The sequence below is a fragment of the Mus musculus genome, chromosome 17 (genome assembly GCF_000001635.26).
Source record: "Mus musculus strain C57BL/6J chromosome 17, GRCm38.p6 C57BL/6J".
Taxonomy (NCBI): Eukaryota; Metazoa; Chordata; class Mammalia; order Rodentia; family Muridae; genus Mus; species Mus musculus.
The window spans coordinates 35,087,275-35,103,900 of NC_000083.6; the positions used below are offsets into that span (position 1 = coordinate 35,087,275).

At 53.7% G+C, this 16,626-nt stretch overlaps 1 protein-coding gene across 4 annotated transcripts; it reads left to right on the forward strand.

The window, feature by feature from the left end:
- Positions 1 to 1,959: 1,959 nt before the first annotated feature.
- On the forward strand, positions 1,960 to 15,713 carry Abhd16a (abhydrolase domain containing 16A). 4 transcript variants are annotated; one of them, XM_030249600.1, is made up of 21 exons: positions 1,971 to 2,182; positions 3,095 to 3,151; positions 3,748 to 3,814; positions 4,297 to 4,383; positions 4,545 to 4,733; positions 6,977 to 7,062; positions 9,030 to 9,103; positions 9,208 to 9,330; positions 11,420 to 11,534; positions 11,625 to 11,726; positions 13,061 to 13,124; positions 13,365 to 13,414; positions 13,688 to 13,811; positions 13,968 to 14,072; positions 14,268 to 14,331; positions 14,554 to 14,610; positions 14,696 to 14,758; positions 14,872 to 14,948; positions 15,024 to 15,122; positions 15,201 to 15,247; positions 15,396 to 15,713. In XM_030249600.1, the coding sequence occupies exons 5-21, from the start codon at positions 4,709 to 4,711 to the stop codon at positions 15,477 to 15,479; spliced, it is 1,359 nt and encodes a 452-aa protein (XP_030105460.1). In that variant the 5' UTR covers positions 1,971 to 2,182; positions 3,095 to 3,151; positions 3,748 to 3,814; positions 4,297 to 4,383; positions 4,545 to 4,708; the 3' UTR covers positions 15,480 to 15,713. The 4 variants fall into 4 exon arrangements, 2 of the variants coding, with proteins under 2 accessions (XP_030105460.1, NP_848707.1); XR_001782059.2 differs by lacking the exon at positions 4,545 to 4,733 and having other exon boundaries at positions 1,960 to 2,182; positions 14,505 to 14,610; XR_385303.4 differs by lacking the exon at positions 4,545 to 4,733 and having other exon boundaries at positions 1,960 to 2,182; positions 13,611 to 13,811; positions 15,396 to 15,687.
- Positions 15,714 to 16,626: the final 913 nt, after the last annotated feature.

Below are 16,626 nucleotides of genomic sequence, written 5' to 3' on the forward strand. Positions count from 1 at the left end.
TGAGATTCCATCTTGGAAAACAAACAAACAAAAACCAAGAGTCCTAATAAAGTGTCTAAGTTCGGGTTAATATTGCTTTGATGAAACACCATGACCAAAGCAACTTGGGGAGGAAATAGTTTATTGGGCTTACACTTTCATATCATGGATCACCAGTAAACACAAGATGGGAGCTCACACAGATCAGGAACCTGGAGGCAGAAGCTGCTACAGAGGCCATGGAAGGGTGCTGCTTAATGGCTTGCCCCTTTTCATTGTAGGTCTGCATTAAGAGTGACCACTGACGGGCTGGAGAGATGGCTCAGCGGTTAAGAGCACTGACTGCTCTTCCGAAGGTCCTGAGTTCAAATCCCAGCAACCACATGGTGGCTCACAACCATCCGTAATGAGATCTGGCGCCCTCCTCTGGTGTGTCTGAAGACAGCTACAGTGTACTTACATGTAATAAATAAATAAATAATTAATTAAAAAAAAAAGAGTGACCACTGACAAGCACATGACAGAATCAATACGAGGCTGCCTTAAAATCTCCTCTGCCAATGGCATTAATCCAAAACTCTCAGACATGCAGGCTGTGTACATATATGGATACACACACAAATGTAACTTTACAAAAGGGGAAGGGATTCGGTGTGGTAGTGATGCATGCCTTTACTCCTAGCACTTTAAGATTTATTTCTACATATATAAGTACTCCATCTGCTTGTATATCTGCATGCCAGAAGAGGGGATCAGATCGTAAGCCACCATGTGGTTGCTGAGAATTGTATGTAGGACATCTCGAAAAGCAGCCAGAGCCCTTTACCACCAATCCTAGCACTTTGAACAAGGTTTCTCTATATAGCCCTGAGTGGCCTGGAACTCACTACATACGTAGACTAGGGTGGCCTGGAACTCAAGAGGCCAATCTGTCAACACACCCATCTCTCTCTGTCTCTCAAGTGCTGGGATTAAAAGCATGTGGCACTACATCGGGCAGATTACTTCTTTCAAAAACTTAAAAAAAAAAAAAAAAGATTCTTGGGTTAGAGAGATGGCTCAGTGGTTAAGAGCACTGACTGCTCTTCCAGAGATCCTAAGTTCAAGTCCCAGCAGCAACCACATGGTGGCTCACAACCATCTGTAATGAGATCAGACGCCCTCTTCTGGTGTGTCTGAAAACAGCTACAGTGTATTCATATACATAAAATAAAAAAAAATTTAAATAGAATTCTTCAGAAGAATCCTGCTATTTCTTCTAATGGATACATCCCTAGATCTGTGTGTGTGTGTGTGTGTGTGTGTGTGTGTGTAACCCAGGGCTTTCAGCATGTTAAGCAAAGTTTTCTATACTTGAGCTACAAATCCAGACACTAGCCTCTTTTCTTGAAGTTCTTGTCAAATGCTCCTACTCTCACCCAGTGATCGTTCCAGAACATGCTGACATTAAGGGATAGGGTTTAAAAAAAAAAAAAAAGTGAAGCCAGGCGTGGTAGTGCACGCCTTTAATCCCAGCACTGGGGAGGCAGAGGCAGGTAGATTTCTGAGTTCGAGGCCAGCCTGGTCTACAGAGTGAGTTCCAGGACAGCCAGGGCTACACAGAGAAACCCTGTCTCGAAAAACCAAAAAAAAAATGTGGGGGCTGGAGAAATGCTCAGCGGTTAAGAGCATTGACTGCGCTTCCGAAGATCATGAGTTCAAATCCCAGCAACCACATGGTGGTTCACAACCATCTGTAATGAGATCTGATGCCCTCTTCTGGTGTGTCTCTAGACAGTAACAGTGTACTCACATAATAAATAAAGAAATCTTTAAAAAAAAAAAAGTAACCACCTGGGGCATTCATTTTCTTAAGTTTCTCTATTCAGAACAGCTCTAACTAACTGTAGACCGTCGCCCACTGCGCTGAACACTCCTCTCGTGGCGAGAACGTCAGGCTGGACCCTGCCACGGGGCGAGCGGATACGTGCTGACGTCACGCACGCACACAGGCACGCACGCAGCGCCCAGGAGACTACGGGCGGGGCCGGCGGGGACCTGAGGCCGAGGGACAGCGGCCCGAGCCGGGGCTATGGCGAAGCTCCTGAGCTGCGTCCTCGGCCCCCGGCTCTACAAGATCTACCGGGAGAGGGACACGGACCGGGCCGCGTCCAGCGTCCCCGAGACTCCCACTGCCGTCCCCGCCGCCTCGTCCAGCTCCTGGGTGAGTCGGGTTCCCCCCGGCGGAGAGCATGGTATGGTCCAGACCGCGCTGCGCTGCGCTCGCCCGGCGCGCCCACTGTGGGAAACGGGGGAGCCCGCTTGTCAAGTGGCGGTCGCGCACGCAGTCCGCCTGCGGGCGCTTCCCGGCCCCCTCCCAGTCACGCAGGGCCCAGCCGCCGCCTCTCTTTACGGCTTTGGAGGAACTCTTCCTCACACCCACCACCACGCTTGCTTTTTTTTTTCCCCCTCCGCGTCCCCCGAATGGCTGGTCCCAGTTGAGTTTGGAGTCCCCTGCGCGCACTGGCTTTTGCCCACCTACTCCCAATTTCTCCCAGGATCTGTTGACTTTCTCTTTAACCTGACTTTTCAGTTTCAAAAATGACTTCATGTCATGTATTTACTTGTGCGCCTTGTGCCCCCAAACCTAGCCTGAAAACCAGGGTCTTGCATTCAGGGTGGTAGTTTGCTCTCCAAAATGTTTTTGTTTTTATTGGTTGCAAATTATGTTTAGGAGGCTTTCCGAAGTGCCCACACTTAGCGACATTTTTCCCGGAATCGACTTACATCAAATGCTATTCCTTCCCTCTTAGAATTGTCATGGAGTCTCTCATTTTCAATTTTACTCCTCTCCCCATAGTGACACAATCATATCTGTATGGAGTTTCAGGGGAAAAAAAGGACCGGTTTTCCAAATGCTGCTTTCACTTTTGCTTCCAAGCCTAGCACCCCGTGATTGCTTTCAGGGTGAGGGGTGAAATGTCAGGGGGGGGGAGTTGAAGCTTCAGCAGAAACAGGAGTATCCCAGGAGAAATGGCCACAGAGGCTAGAACCAGGTGACACAGGTTAGGGCTTCTGGAAGGGAGGAAGGGCCTGTCAGCTGGCAAGGTCCTTAACAGGCCATCTGTTTTGGCAGGATACGTATTATCAGCCTCGGGCCCTGGAGAAACATGCAGACAGCATCCTGGCACTGGTAAGTCAGTCCCAGCATCTGCCAGTCAAACCCAGCCCTGGAGAAGGCAACACCCCAGGAGGTGAGGGGTGCTCTGGGCCCTGTACAGCAGAGCTTGCACAGAGGACCAGCGTATCCCAAGTGCCTACCGTTGGCATTCTCCCTTAGGAAGTCCCCTTTGTGTACCATAAGCTTTTTCCAGAGCAGTTTGAGCCCTAAGGATAACAAATTTACCTTTGGGATCGGCTGCAGGTCTCTGAGTCTTGCAGTCCCTAGTGACCTATCCTCCCTGGCAACTAACTTCTGTGGCTGCAGAGACAGCTGTTCTCCCTGGCAGAGTTCCTATGGTGATGTTCTCACATCTCTTGGGGACAAAACCTGGGACTCTCTTGAGTGGGGCCAACTGGGAAGGCTTGATTAACTTGAGTAGACAGAGAGGCTGGTGTTTTCAACGCCATGAATCTGTGTCAGTCTCCGTTACTGTACTCTGACACACTATGAGGCAACAAATATTTGGGTCCCTACTGTGTGCACGGTGTCAGAGCCAGGCCCGGAGAGGGCAGAACAGCGTGTGTGTGCACAGGCGTATTGATCGCCTGTCTGTGTCTCTGCTGCAGGCTTCAGTCTTCTGGTCCATCTCTTATTACTCCTCTCCCTTCGCCTTCTTCTACTTATACAGGAAAGGTCAGTGTGGTTCCAAAGGTGGTGGTGGGGCGTGTGTGGGTGGGGACAAACCGGGCAGGTCATTGGCCAGTGAATCTACTCCCCGAAGAGAAAGGGGGTGATCCTGTGAGAACGGCATATTTGACTTCCCTCTTCTACCAGGAGTCTTGCCCTATAAGCTGGTGGTTCTCAACCTTCCCAGTGCTGCGACCCTTTAACACAGTTCCACATGTCGTGGTGACACCCCCCCCCCCCCCGCAAAACCATAACATCATGTCGTTGCTACTGGATAACTGTGATTTTGCTACTGTTATGGTTCATGATATAAATATTTTTTGGAGATACAGGTTTGCCAAAGGGTTCCCAATGCACAGGTTGAGAATTGCTGGTCTGATAGAATGGCTAACCCAAAGACAGAGTGTGGGTAGAGGTTGTGGGCAAGCTGGGAGAACCACTCAGAGGTCCTGTGAGAGCGTCTCATAACTGTCCCTCTTCCCTCCCAGGTTACTTGAGTTTGTCCAAAGTGGTGCCATTTTCTCACTATGCCGGGACATTGCTGCTGCTACTTGCAGGGGTGGCCTGCCTCCGAGGTAGGTAGAGAGGAGCCTGGTTTGTATCTGTGACTGGATAAGCGTTAAGCACTTTTTGCAGACGTAGTTTGGGGCTGGGCCCTGTAGGGAGTAACTGAGGACAGTCCAAGGTGTAGCTCTTCCTCAAGTGTCTTACATCCTACATTGCATGTGTTCATCAGCAGTGTACAGGAACAAGAAGAATACAGCACACACCGCCTGAGTCTCAGCTGGAGACAGCAGCAGACTTTAACATGCACAGAGACCTCACACAGTGTAACCACACTGTGGGCCCTGCACCGGAGTACAGATCAGAGGTGCACTGTTAGTGGAAGACATTCGAGCAATGTGTCCTCTATCCCAGCGCTTGGGTAAGAGGGAGGTAGAAAGTCTCACGTTCCAGGCCAACCTGGGCCACATAGTGGGACTCTGTCTCAATCAGTGAATAAGTGTGTAAGTGAAGGTCAAAACAGAGGGGTGTGTGCGTGTGCGTGTGCGTGTGCGTGTGTGTGTGTGTGTGGTGTGCGCGTGTGTGTGTGGTGTGTGTGTGTGGTGTGTGTGTGGTGTGTGTGTGTGGTGTGTGTGTGTGTGTGTGTGTGTGTGTGTGTGTGTGTGTGGTGTGTGGTGTGTGTGTGTGTGCGTGGTGAGACCCAGGACACAGAGGGGTGTGGTTCGTGACCGCACTTTCCCTCCCTCTTCTCCTCCCAGTATTTTCCTCTCCCCTCCCCATCCCCATCCACTCCTCCTCCGTTTCCCATGGATATCAACCAGCCTTGGCATATCAAGTTGCAGTAAGACTAGGCGCATCCTCTCCTTCTGAGGCTAGACAGGGCAGCCCAGTTAGGGGAGAGAGATCCCAAGGGGGACAGTGTAGTCAGAGACAGCCCCTGCTCACACTTTAGGAGTCTCACATGAAGACCAAGCTGCACAACTGTAACATATGTGCAGAGGGGCCAGGCCCACCCCGGGGGCGGTCCCTGAATTTGCTTATGTGTATCACATGTGCAGATTGCCTCAGAGGCCGGTGGACATCATAGCCTGGAAGCTGAGTTGTCAGGCAACAGGTGTAGACACTAGGAACTGAACCTGTGTCCTCCGCAAGAGCCATCTGCCCAGCTCCTTGTTTGTGTTTCTAACTGTATGTCATCTGTGGACACCAAGACTGTAGGTGTACCCACCACACCCTGCTGCATTACATTGTGCCATAGATGTGAGCACCCATGTGAAACACTCTCGTCCCGCTCGCTTCCTTCTCTCAGTATGCTCTGGACGTTCCGATTGTTTCCCTGGCAGCCCTTACCTTCATCTGGTGTTTGCTGGTTTGTGAGGGGAGTGACGAGAAGAGAGGCGTCAGTCCTGATGCCAGAGTTGGCACCAGAGCCAGAGGTTAGGAGCCTGCAGAAAGCCAGCTTGGGAACGCCTGAGGCAGACAGGAAGGAAGGCCACTGTTAGCAGGCGGGTGGTAAGGTTGCAGACTGTTTTAACATGGGTGAAGATGATCTGCAAGATAAGAGACTTGCTAGTTCACAAAGAAAGAAACTGCCAGGCCACCCAGCCCTTGGGAGGCTGAAGCCGGGAGAATTGTCGAGACTTCTGGGCCATCCTAGCCTGTATAATAAACTGCAGGCCAGCCTGGGGCACAGAGTAAAACCCCGTTTCAAAGACTAAACAAACACCAGGCAGTGGTGGTGCATGCCTATAATCCCAGCACTCGGGAGGCAGAGGCAGGCGGATTTCTGAGTTTGAAGCCAGCCTGGTCTACAGAGTGAGTTCCAGGACAGCCAGGGTTACACAGAGAAACCCTGTCTTGGAAAACAAAACAAAACAAAAAAAAAACAAAGACTAAACAAATAACTGAAGCGGTGTTGGGTGTGGTGTGGTAGTGCATGCCTGGAATCTATGATGTGGGAGATTAAAGCAGGTGACTCTGGGACCAGACTTACGACTTAATGAGCTCCAGGCCAGCCTGAGTTCCATAGCGAGACCAAGTTTCAGACAAAAGCAGCAGCAGCACAGCAAACCCAAGCAAACGGAAAGGGCTGGTGACATGGCTGAGCAGGTGAACGCGCTTGTTGCACAAACCCGGTGACTGAGTTCCGTCCCTCCAAGATCCCACAGGCAGAATAGAGAGCTGACTCTTGAAGTTGTCCCCGATCTCCGCTGTGGCACTTGTCTGCCCCCACTCACACACACACATACACAATGTAATAACAACAACAATAATGGTAGTTAAAACAATAAAGCCGGGTAGTGGTAGCGCACGCCTTTAATCCCACCCAGCACTTGGGAGGCAGAGACAGGCAGATTTCTGAGTTCGAGGCCAGCCTGGTCTACAGAGTGAGTTCCAGAACAGCCAGGGCTACATAGAGAAACCCTGTCTCAAAAAAACAAAAATAAATAAAAATAAAAACAATAAACCTGAGACTCAGAAGAAGACTCAGCAGCCAGTTGCTCTGTGCAGGAAAGAAAAGTTCTGTTTCCCACCTAAGAGGCCCTGCTGCTGCCGCCGCCGCCTCCTCCTCCTCCTCCTCTTCCTCCTCCCAGGGCCTCCTACTCTCCTCTTACTTCCTAGGCATCTGGCTCCCCAGCTTACCTGATAGTTTTCTCTCCCCAGGCATTGGCCGCTGGACCAACCCCCAGTACCGACAGTTCATCACCATCTTGGAAGCCACACATAGGAACCAGTCTGCAGAAAACAAGGTGAGAGGTTCTAGAGAGGGCGGGCACCTGTGCGAGCCCTGCTGCCCAGAGCTCCAGGTACCGGCTTCTGTGTGTGTGTGTGTGTGTGTGTGTGTGTGTGTGTGTGTGTGTGCTGTGCACTGCCATGGCCTCTCGAAGTGAACTGTCCTTCCTACTTCTAGTGGATACTTGGCAGGACATTGCTCTCCTTCCCCACTGCCATGCTCAAGAGTTACACAGGCACAGAAGCATCTGCAGCCTTGAGAAGTGTCTGTCCTCGCTTCTTTGCACGCCTCCAACACCACACTGGCTTTGTTTGGGGATGGAACAAAACGGGCAGGTGTAGCCCCTTCCGTGCCCGGCAGCAGAGGGTGCCAGCAGGGCACAGTGTCCTTTAAGCTGAGCCAGGGCTGCTGTTACTGGAGAGTGGTTATCTCTGAAATGGGGCCGTGAGGGGATCAAACAGACCTGGTCACCATGGCCGCACTGTGCTCATGCTGCACAGCCGACCATTTACAGCTTTGTTATCACATCTGTGGAGCACCTTGTAGGCTGCACACCCTCTCCAGCCCCTCACCACCACATGAGGTGGCACAGTGACCACCAATTTTACATCTGTGGAAAGAGGAAGCTAAGTGGCCTGCCTCAGAGTGAGGAAGTGACCAAGGACAGACCTGGACCTAGGCTCGAGGCGAGCCTGGCTTTCGTTTTATCATTTACATTTCTAGGGTTTTTGTTTTTTTTTTCTGTTGCTCTTTCTTAGGCAAGTTATTTTTGAAAATGTCAAAAGCATTTCTCTGGCAAAAAATAAAAAATAATCCTCAAAATAGAGATCTTGGAGCTCTGGGTGTGGGGGAGGACAGTGGATTATGAAGACGCAGCCCTACTGCCTGCAGCATGTGCCCAGTGCGGTGTGGAGTCGGATGGTTTACAGGGTAGCCCTGGGCCTGGGTGTCATGATGAGGGGAGGGAGGTGGCTATGCACACAGGGCTGTAAGAGAGGAAAAGAACCTACTGTGGGCATGAACGCCTGCCTCTTGGTTATGGGACCGTCATTTGGTTTGCTGGGGGGGGGAGGGATCTCTCTCATTAATTTTTTTCCCCGAAGACATGGTATAGCCCTGTCTGTCCTGAAACTCTCTCTGTAGACCAGGTGTGGAGGATAATATAACCAGCCAGCAGCCCACCCTCTGCCCCCATCTTTACACAGAAGCACCGCCCGTGGGGTGGGTCAGCCTTAGATGTTTCTGTGTTTTGGGATTTTGGGGTTTTTCCTTTTGTTTTCTTTGTTGTTTTCCAAGACAGGGTCATGCTGTGCAGCCCAAGCTTGCCTGGTATTTCTGGTGATCTGCTTGCCTCCTGGGTGAGGTCACAGTATTTGCTACCACGACCTGTCCTGGAAATAGGATCTCACTCCACGTCCCAGGCCAGCCTTAAATTTCACTGTGTATCCCAGGCTGGCCCTCACTTGTAGTCCTGCCTCTGCTGCTGAGTGGTGGGATTGGTAGGCGTGTGCTGCTAGGCCCAACTTTTTTTTTTTTGTTTTTTTGAGACAGGGTTTCTCTGTGTAGCCCTGGCTGTCCTGGAACTCACTTTGTAGACCAGGCTGGCCTCGAACTCAGAAATCTGCCTGCCTCTACCTCCCGAGTGCTGGGATTAAAGGCAGGTGCCACCACTCCCAGCTAGGCCCAACTTTTTAACACTTTCTTGGTGGCATTGGGAATTGAAGCCGGGGCACTGTGCGTACAGGACAAGCAGGACGGCAGGGTTAAGAGTTCTGGACGTGGGTCAATGAGCTAGTGGTGGAGGCGGCTGCCTTGTCCCAAGTCGTGGTCATAGTAGACCTTTCCATTCAGAGGAGAGGGCGCTGACCTCCCTTTGGTCTCCCTGTGACGAGGGGCCATCCTGTACAGTGAAGGTGTTGAGGGTGGATGGCTAGGACTTCCCTCAGCTCTCTGTCCTCCCTTCCTTTGTTTCCCTGTCCACAGAGGCAGCTGGCCAACTATAACTTCGACTTCAGGAGCTGGCCAGTCGACTTCCACTGGGAGGAGCCCAGCAGCCGGTGAGGCCCCAGCTGCTTAGCTCTTCCCCTTCCTTGCCATCGCTTTACCCCTCCGAGTGGAGTCCCAGGCCTACTGCTCCTGACTCTGTTTCCCTTCCCCTCAGGAAGGGGTCCCGAGGTGGCCCTTCCCGCAGGGGTGTGGCCCTGCTTCGTCCAGAGCCTCTGCACCGGGGAACAGCAGACACGTTTCTCAACAGGGTCAAGAAGCTGCCCTGTCAGATCACCAGGTAGGAAACGGGGGGTGTGGGAGGCCAGCTGGGGTGAGGGGACACAGACCAGGGCCTCTGGACTGTCAACTTGGATGCAGAGTAGCTGTCGCTTGTAGGGCCTAGTGCTGTTTGTGCCCTGTGTTGCCTGTGGGGACGGCTTTGCGAGGCCCAGGCCTCAGGAGTGCTTGGAGAGGCAGACCGCCAGTGGGCCTGCTGCTGCCAACCTCTCAGCATCTTCTGCTCGGCCTCTAACGGGAGCAGAGGTGCCGCAGCAGGGAGAAGGCCGTGGCTGTCACTGTGCAGGTTCTAGTCCTGTGCTCACGGCTGTGTGGAATTGTCCTGGTCCCTCTGCTCCCTGATATCCCCCTCGGCCCCCACCGTGCCTCAGTTCCTCCCTCTGCTTAGCCTGCCTCACTGGGATTGTTGAGATGAGCTGGCAGCACCGGGGACGGCTGTGTTGTAGGGTTTCATTTCTGGGAAGAGACGCCGTGACTGCAGCAGCAGCTCGGACCCAGGACAACAGGCTCAGAGGCTCTCAGGTTCAGAGCTTCAGTCCAATGGCGGGAAGCATGGCAGCAGCATGCAGGCAGGCATGGGGCTGGAGAAGGAGCCGAGAGCTCTGCATCTCAATCCACAGGCAGCAGGAGGTGACCGAGAGCCACACTGGGCACAGCTTGAGCATAGGAGACCTAAAGCCACCCCCACAGTGATACACTTCCTCCTACAAGGCCACACTTTCTAATAGTGCCATTCCCTGAGTGGCTCATTCCTACTCAAGCAACCACAGCTGCCGTTTACCAGCCTGCCAGCAAACTCAGTCGTGGGTGCTGATGGTGTCAGGCCGGCCTTAGACTCACAGACACCACCCACCCTGCTGAGCGCTCACCCATGCGTCACAGCCCATGCTGTGGCCGAGCACCAGGGAAGGGGTCTGACTTAGCTTTGGCTGCTGATGTCCTGAATCGGTCCAGGGGAAAGCAGACCAGGTTTTTGTGGCCGTGCTGGCAGGCGGTGCAGGGCGGTGCAGGAACACAGCCTAGTGGCCAAGCTGTTGTCCATAGCAGTGCCTACCTCACCTAACCTATCTGTGTGAGTTACACTTAGTATCTGTTGAGCTCCTTGGATAGCTCTTATGTGGTAGGCATTATCACCGTGAACATAACAGCCAGGTCTCTGCCCTGACAAGAGTGTGACCCAGTTTGGTATCTTTCAGACTACAGATCTTTAGAGAAGTATTTTTGTGGGTGGGTTTTTGTTTTTGCCCCACTCTTCCTGTATTGGTCCTGAATAGAAGACACAGAAATCTAGCATTTTTATATCGACTGGGCAGGTTCTGAGCTATTATAACCTGGCTAGGCTATTAATGACCACATAAATGCCCCATTCCTTGCCAAGTGAGTCTCGCCCGCTTGTTCTGTTCCGTATGTGTCCTGAGGACCAGCTTCTCTTGGCCATGTGCTCATAGCCCAACCTGCCTGGAAGCAAATGCCCTTACCCAACAAGTCATCTTGTTGACCCTTGAAAACTTTTTATAAGTTGTATTTTTATGCATTAACTGAATGATATTTAACAGCTGTATTTATTTATTGTACCTAGAAATTATCTCATAAAACTCTCAGAATTATATCCAAGCAGTCCCAAATTTGCTACAGCTCATTTTGGATTGTTTGCCTAGCCTAGCGAGGGCCAGCGTGCTCCATGGTGCCAGGCAGGGGTTGTGAACCCCGGCCCCCACCAGCAGGAGGGCTCGTCCCTTAGGTTATGGGGTCAAGTGCACTTGCAGCCTGTCATTTCCACCTTCTGATGTTATTTTGGGACATGACCCTTTGTAAGTCCAGGAGGATCTGTGTAATTGTATTGCACAGGAGAAAATGGTTTGAGTTGGTTTTTCCAGTGCTGGGCTCAAAACGAGGGGCTCACACATGCCAGGTAAACACGCTGCCACTCAGCTGTGACCCCATCGCTAAGTGGACATTTTCCAGTCATAGTTATGGAAAAGCTTAGGAGATGCCAGGCTCGCCTTGCTCACTGAGCTCTGAATGCAAGGGCCAAGATGAATCCCTGGGCCCTGCTGAGGTTGGGGTTCACCAACCCATGTTCCCCACAGCTATCTGGTGGCACACACCTTGGGGCGCCGGATGCTGTACCCAGGCTCCGTGTACCTGCTCCAGAAGGCCCTCATGCCTGTGCTGCTGCAGGGCCAGGCCCGACTGGTGGAAGAGGTGAGGCCCCCTACCTGCTGCTGGCCCTGTCTTCTGAGGGGTGTGGCCCCCTGCCCCTTGTGACCAGGTCTTTGCATCTCTCTTGCTTAGTGTAATGGGCGCCGTGCAAAACTGCTCGCCTGTGATGGTAATGAGATAGACACCATGTTTGTGGACCGACGGGGGACAGCTGAGCCCCAGGGGCAGAAGCTGGTGAGAGGGGCCAGGGAGCCGAAGGGGGTGGTAGGTGGCAGTAGAGACTCTGGGGTCCCCAGTGCTACAGAACCTTTCCTGTGGAACCACAGTTAAAAATGTTATTTTCCAGCTTCACCCAAGGACCTCTTCATCAGAAAGCTCTGAGAGGGAAGTAGGTAGGGGGATGTAGCTCAGGTCGTGCACGAAGCCCTGGGTTCATCCCCTGTCCCATATACACTGAGAATTGGATTGTGTACCTATAATCCCAGCACCCAGGAGTGGAGAGAAGAGGATCAGAAGGTCAAGGCCAGGGCCAGGGAGATGGTTCAGCGGGTGCAGTATTGGCCATGCAAGCGAGAGGACCTGAGTTCTGATCTTGAGAACCTGTATAGAGCCTGGCATGGTGACCATGAGAGCTGTAGTCCTAGCTCTCCTGTGGGAGGGAGGCGGGAGACGCCTTGGGCACCCCCTGCCAGCTGGCGTATACAGCACTGCCACAGGCAACAAAGACCCCGCCTTGAAGTCGGAGGCAAGGGGACACAGGGGAGGAGTCCTTCTCACCGCCACACACGTGCTGTGGATCACGTTTAAGGTCTTGGCTACATGGTGAGTTTGCAGTTTAAAGATGAGAATATCATAGCCGACTGGGGATGTCACTGTAGCTAGCGTATGCAGCCTGATGGCAGTTCATCACCAAAGTGAAGTCAGGTATAGAGAGTTGCCTAGTGTTCGGGAAGCTCACCTAAAGCCAGGCATGGTGCACTCTGTCATCCCTGGGCTGAGTTCAAGGCCTGACCAGGATAAACAGGACCCTGTCCTACAGTAACAAAGAGTAGATGGGATGGTGATGAAGGAGGCCCAGGCAAGATTCTGAGTTCCAGTCCACCCTGAACTACCTAGTGAGACCCTGCCTCAAGGAAACAGAAATAGCATTGACACATGCAGGACCAGCCTGTGGGTTATCTCAGGTGCTCTCACAGCTGTGAGGAGCAGCGCTGCAGCCTGAGCTGAGGAGCCCAGCTCTTAAGGCAGCACTGGCCTGGGAAAGCACTGCACAGGCGGCCAGGGGGCTGGGTTCTGCCGCCCGCCTGCCTGCCCGCCCGCCCACTTGCCACCATCCCCATGCTTTGGCTTGAACACCATGGAGGGCGGTGAGGAGAAAAATGTTTGCACACCTAGGAGAGTCCCAGACACATCCTATCAGAGCTCTCCTGGTGGCATCTCAGGGGAAGTGGCCTCCGTGCTGGTGACTTAGACTCAGCCTCCATAGTCTCCTGAGGCCCTGTGCATAGCACCTGCAGTCCCTTTGTCCCGCCCAGCACTCTCCCACCCCTCCTCTCTCTGCTCCCCAGGTCATCTGCTGTGAGGGGAATGCAGGATTCTATGAGGTGGGCTGTGTCTCCACACCCCTAGAAGGTAGGCTCGTGGTTCACACCTCTTATCTCTATCCTTTGGACCGGAATGTGTCTCCTCCCATGCTGACCTCCCTCCCGTTCATCAGGGTGAGGTCCAGGTCTCTCCCTTGTGAGGGAAGGTCCACTCCCGCCCTGTTAACCTTGCATTCATTCCTGGGCTGCTTGTCCTCCTGCCCCGCTGCACGGTCGCATGATTCCCCCCCACTCCTCCCTGACTCCCTCCCTCCTCCATGTGTTACAGCTGGCTATTCTGTCCTGGGCTGGAATCATCCAGGCTTTGCAGGAAGCACGGTGAGACCCTCTCTGAAGACCTGTCCTTTTCCAGAATCCTGTGCATCTTCCTCTGCTCAGCCATGGGAAGAAGGAACCTGGTGCCCATTTCTGCAGGGCCTTCCACATGCCTGTGACCTGGGTGCTGGGGAGCTGCAGCCCCTCCTCCCATGGCAGTCAGGGACACAATGGGTCACATGATCTCTGTGTGTTACAGGGTGGCTGCAAGAAGGGTCCACACTAGGTGAGCTGTCTTCTGGCTGACCCCTCCTGCTTCTGCCCGTCTCCCTGCAGGGGGTACCATTCCCACAGAACGAGGCCAATGCCATGGATGTGGTGGTTCAGTTTGCCATCCACCGCCTGGGCTTCCAGCCCCAGGACATTGTCATCTACGCCTGGTCCATTGGAGGCTTCACTGGTATCTGCCTCCCCTACTCGTCCCTGCGCAGTAGAGATGGGCACAGGCACGGGTGGCTCCCAAGGAGGGGGTGGATGGAGGCTTTTAGAGAGAGAGGTTGGAAGTTGATAAGACCTACATGAAGGGACCCAATCCTATTTCTTGTTCTGCTTCTAGCCACGTGGGCAGCCATGTCCTACCCAGACATCAGTGCTGTTATCCTGGACGCCTCCTTCGATGACTTGGTGCCCCTGGCCTTGAAGGTCATGCCGGACAGCTGGCGTGAGTGCAGCTCCCTTGCCGGTCCTTCCCGTCAGGGTGGCAGCACAGGCCTCTTCTGACTGGGTGCTGTCACTGTGTGGGTGGAGATAGGCCACCCCGTTGCCGAGAAACAGGGCTTCCCTGCCCAGTGGACAGTGGGACCTTTAGGTTAGGCAAGCTCTTCATCTCTGCGTCCTTCACGGTGTCCCACTCTAGGAGCCCTGGTCACCAGGACGGTGAGGCAGCATCTCAACCTCAACAACTCGGAGCAGCTGTGCAGGTGAGGGTGGCCACCGTGCCCGTCAGCAAGCGGCCACTACCCGAGCTGGCCCAACCCTTCCCGGGGCTAGGAGACCCTGAATTGGCTCACTCATGATGTGGCAGTGAAGGGTTAAGCCTGGCTCCCAGGGCCAGACTGAGCCCGTGCCCTTAAATCTGTTACTCCTGCCTCAGCTGTGGCCTGGCTCTCTGAGCTCTCCCTCCCTGCTGCTCTGTTCTGAAGGTTCCAGGGCCCCGTGCTGCTGGTCCGGAGAACCAAGGACGAGATCATCACCACCACGTGAGTACCCGGGCTCTGCCTTCTCTCCCACCTTTGTCACCATGGACACAGCTTCCCAACCAGGGTTAACTCTTGTCGCCCCCAGGGTCCCTGAGGACATCATGTCCAACAGAGGCAATGACCTCCTGCTGAAGCTCCTGCAGTTCCGGTGAGCTCTGTGGGAATACACACCTCAGTGCTCACACCAGTGAGGCGGAAGGATGAGGTGGGGGCTGAGGCGTGAACTGGTTCCATTCTGTCCCACCCTGTGCTCCTCCCAAGGTACCCTCGAGTGATGGTGGAGGAGGGGCTCAGAGCTGTGAGGCAGTGGCTGGAGGCCTCTTCCCAGCTAGAGGAAGGTGAGGTATCTAGAGGCTGGTGGGCAGGGGCCTGGCAAGGAGAGCTTGCTGAGGACACTCCTCTGTTCCCATCAGCCTCCATTTACAGTCGCTGGGAGGTGGAGGAGGACTGGTGTGTGTCTGTGCTTCGCTCCTACCAGGCAGAGCATGGGCCTGATTTCCCCTGGAGTGTGGGTAAGGATGGTGTGGAGGGCTGGGAGGAGAGGAAGGACGTCCCAGGCAGGGATTTGAGGGCCTCTTCTCCCTGTGCAGGGGAGGACATGAGTGCAGATGGACGGAGGCAGCTGGCGCTGTTCCTGGTGAGCTCAGGAGCTGGGTGAGGGGCAGGGCAGGGGCAGGGCCTGCACAGCGGGGCTCATACAGAGCTCATGCAGGGATCCTAGAGTGGGTGGATGCGTGGCTTCTGAGGGGAAGCTGCCCTGTTCTGACCTGACCTGCCTTTCTCAGGCCCGGAAGCATCTACACAACTTTGAGGCCACACACTGCACTCCACTCCCGGCCCAGCACTTCCAGATGCCCTGGCACCTCTAGAACCACGTGTAGACTCTTCTGGAAGGACAAGATAGGAGGAGACACGAGGGGATACTTTTGTGACTCTCTTCATGTTGCTGTTTATAGTCTGGCCCGTGGGGACATCCCCTCTGGCCAACAGTCCTCCTGCACGTTTCCCTCATCTATGTGGAAGCACTTAGCTCCCCTCATACACACCTGCATTAAATGAATGATTTATTCCTAATAATTAATAAAAAGGTATTTTTTCTACAATCTGGCTGCTTATGAGATGTTCCAGATGTCCAGACAGCTAGTGGCTTGGGCGGGGAGAGCAGAAGCCCTGGAGGGTGAGCTTGGGAGACCCTGCTCAGGCCAGCTTAACTTCCCTGCCTCAGCTATCGTGCACTTTGGGCCCACAGTCCAGACCCTTCGTGTGCTGTGCCCAGTGTTCACACAGCCACCATGGCTCTCACTGCCCACCCGGGCCTTCCTGCGGGCGGCTGCCTGGGTGGTGGTCAGAATGCCCCTCCTTTATAACTGTACTTTGTGGTGTACGGTTCTGCCTCCTCAGCTTCTCTCCTGAAGGTGCTTCCCCATCCCCACCCCCATTTTCCTTGCTTAGCTCTGCTTATCTCCACAGCAAACCGACCCCATGCCTGTCCTTGGCATGACACCAAGTCTGTCCATATACCATGTTTGCAAGTCAGCACACAGCCAGTGGGGACCAAGGGCCAGGCCCCAAGCACTCCTGTCCTCCCAGCGCAGAGCCTGAGGAAATGGGATCCTCACAACTCTTACTCTGATCTTTGGACCCGTGGGATGGAATGACAGGCTGGCCTCCTTCCCTTGGAAACTTGTGTCAGGTGAAATCACCCCAGCTCCGCCTCCTGGGCCACTGCCCCGACCATGGTGCTGAACAAAGACATCAGTGCTTTCTGCTGGCTACAGCCCCTGGTTTCTGTGTGCCCTCTGACCCCCATATGTGACCCTCTAACCGTGGGGCTGTGTGTCTGTCAGCTCAGCAGCTTGGTGACAGTGTGCTGAATCTTAAAGAGGAGGAGGGCCGAGACAGACAGGTGATATGACTAAGGTCTGGGGTTAGAAGAGGGGAGACAGCCATAGTTTCTGAATGTTCTGCCTTTGGCAAACAGCAGGCAGAGAGCTAGCCACCCAGGAGGCAGACAGG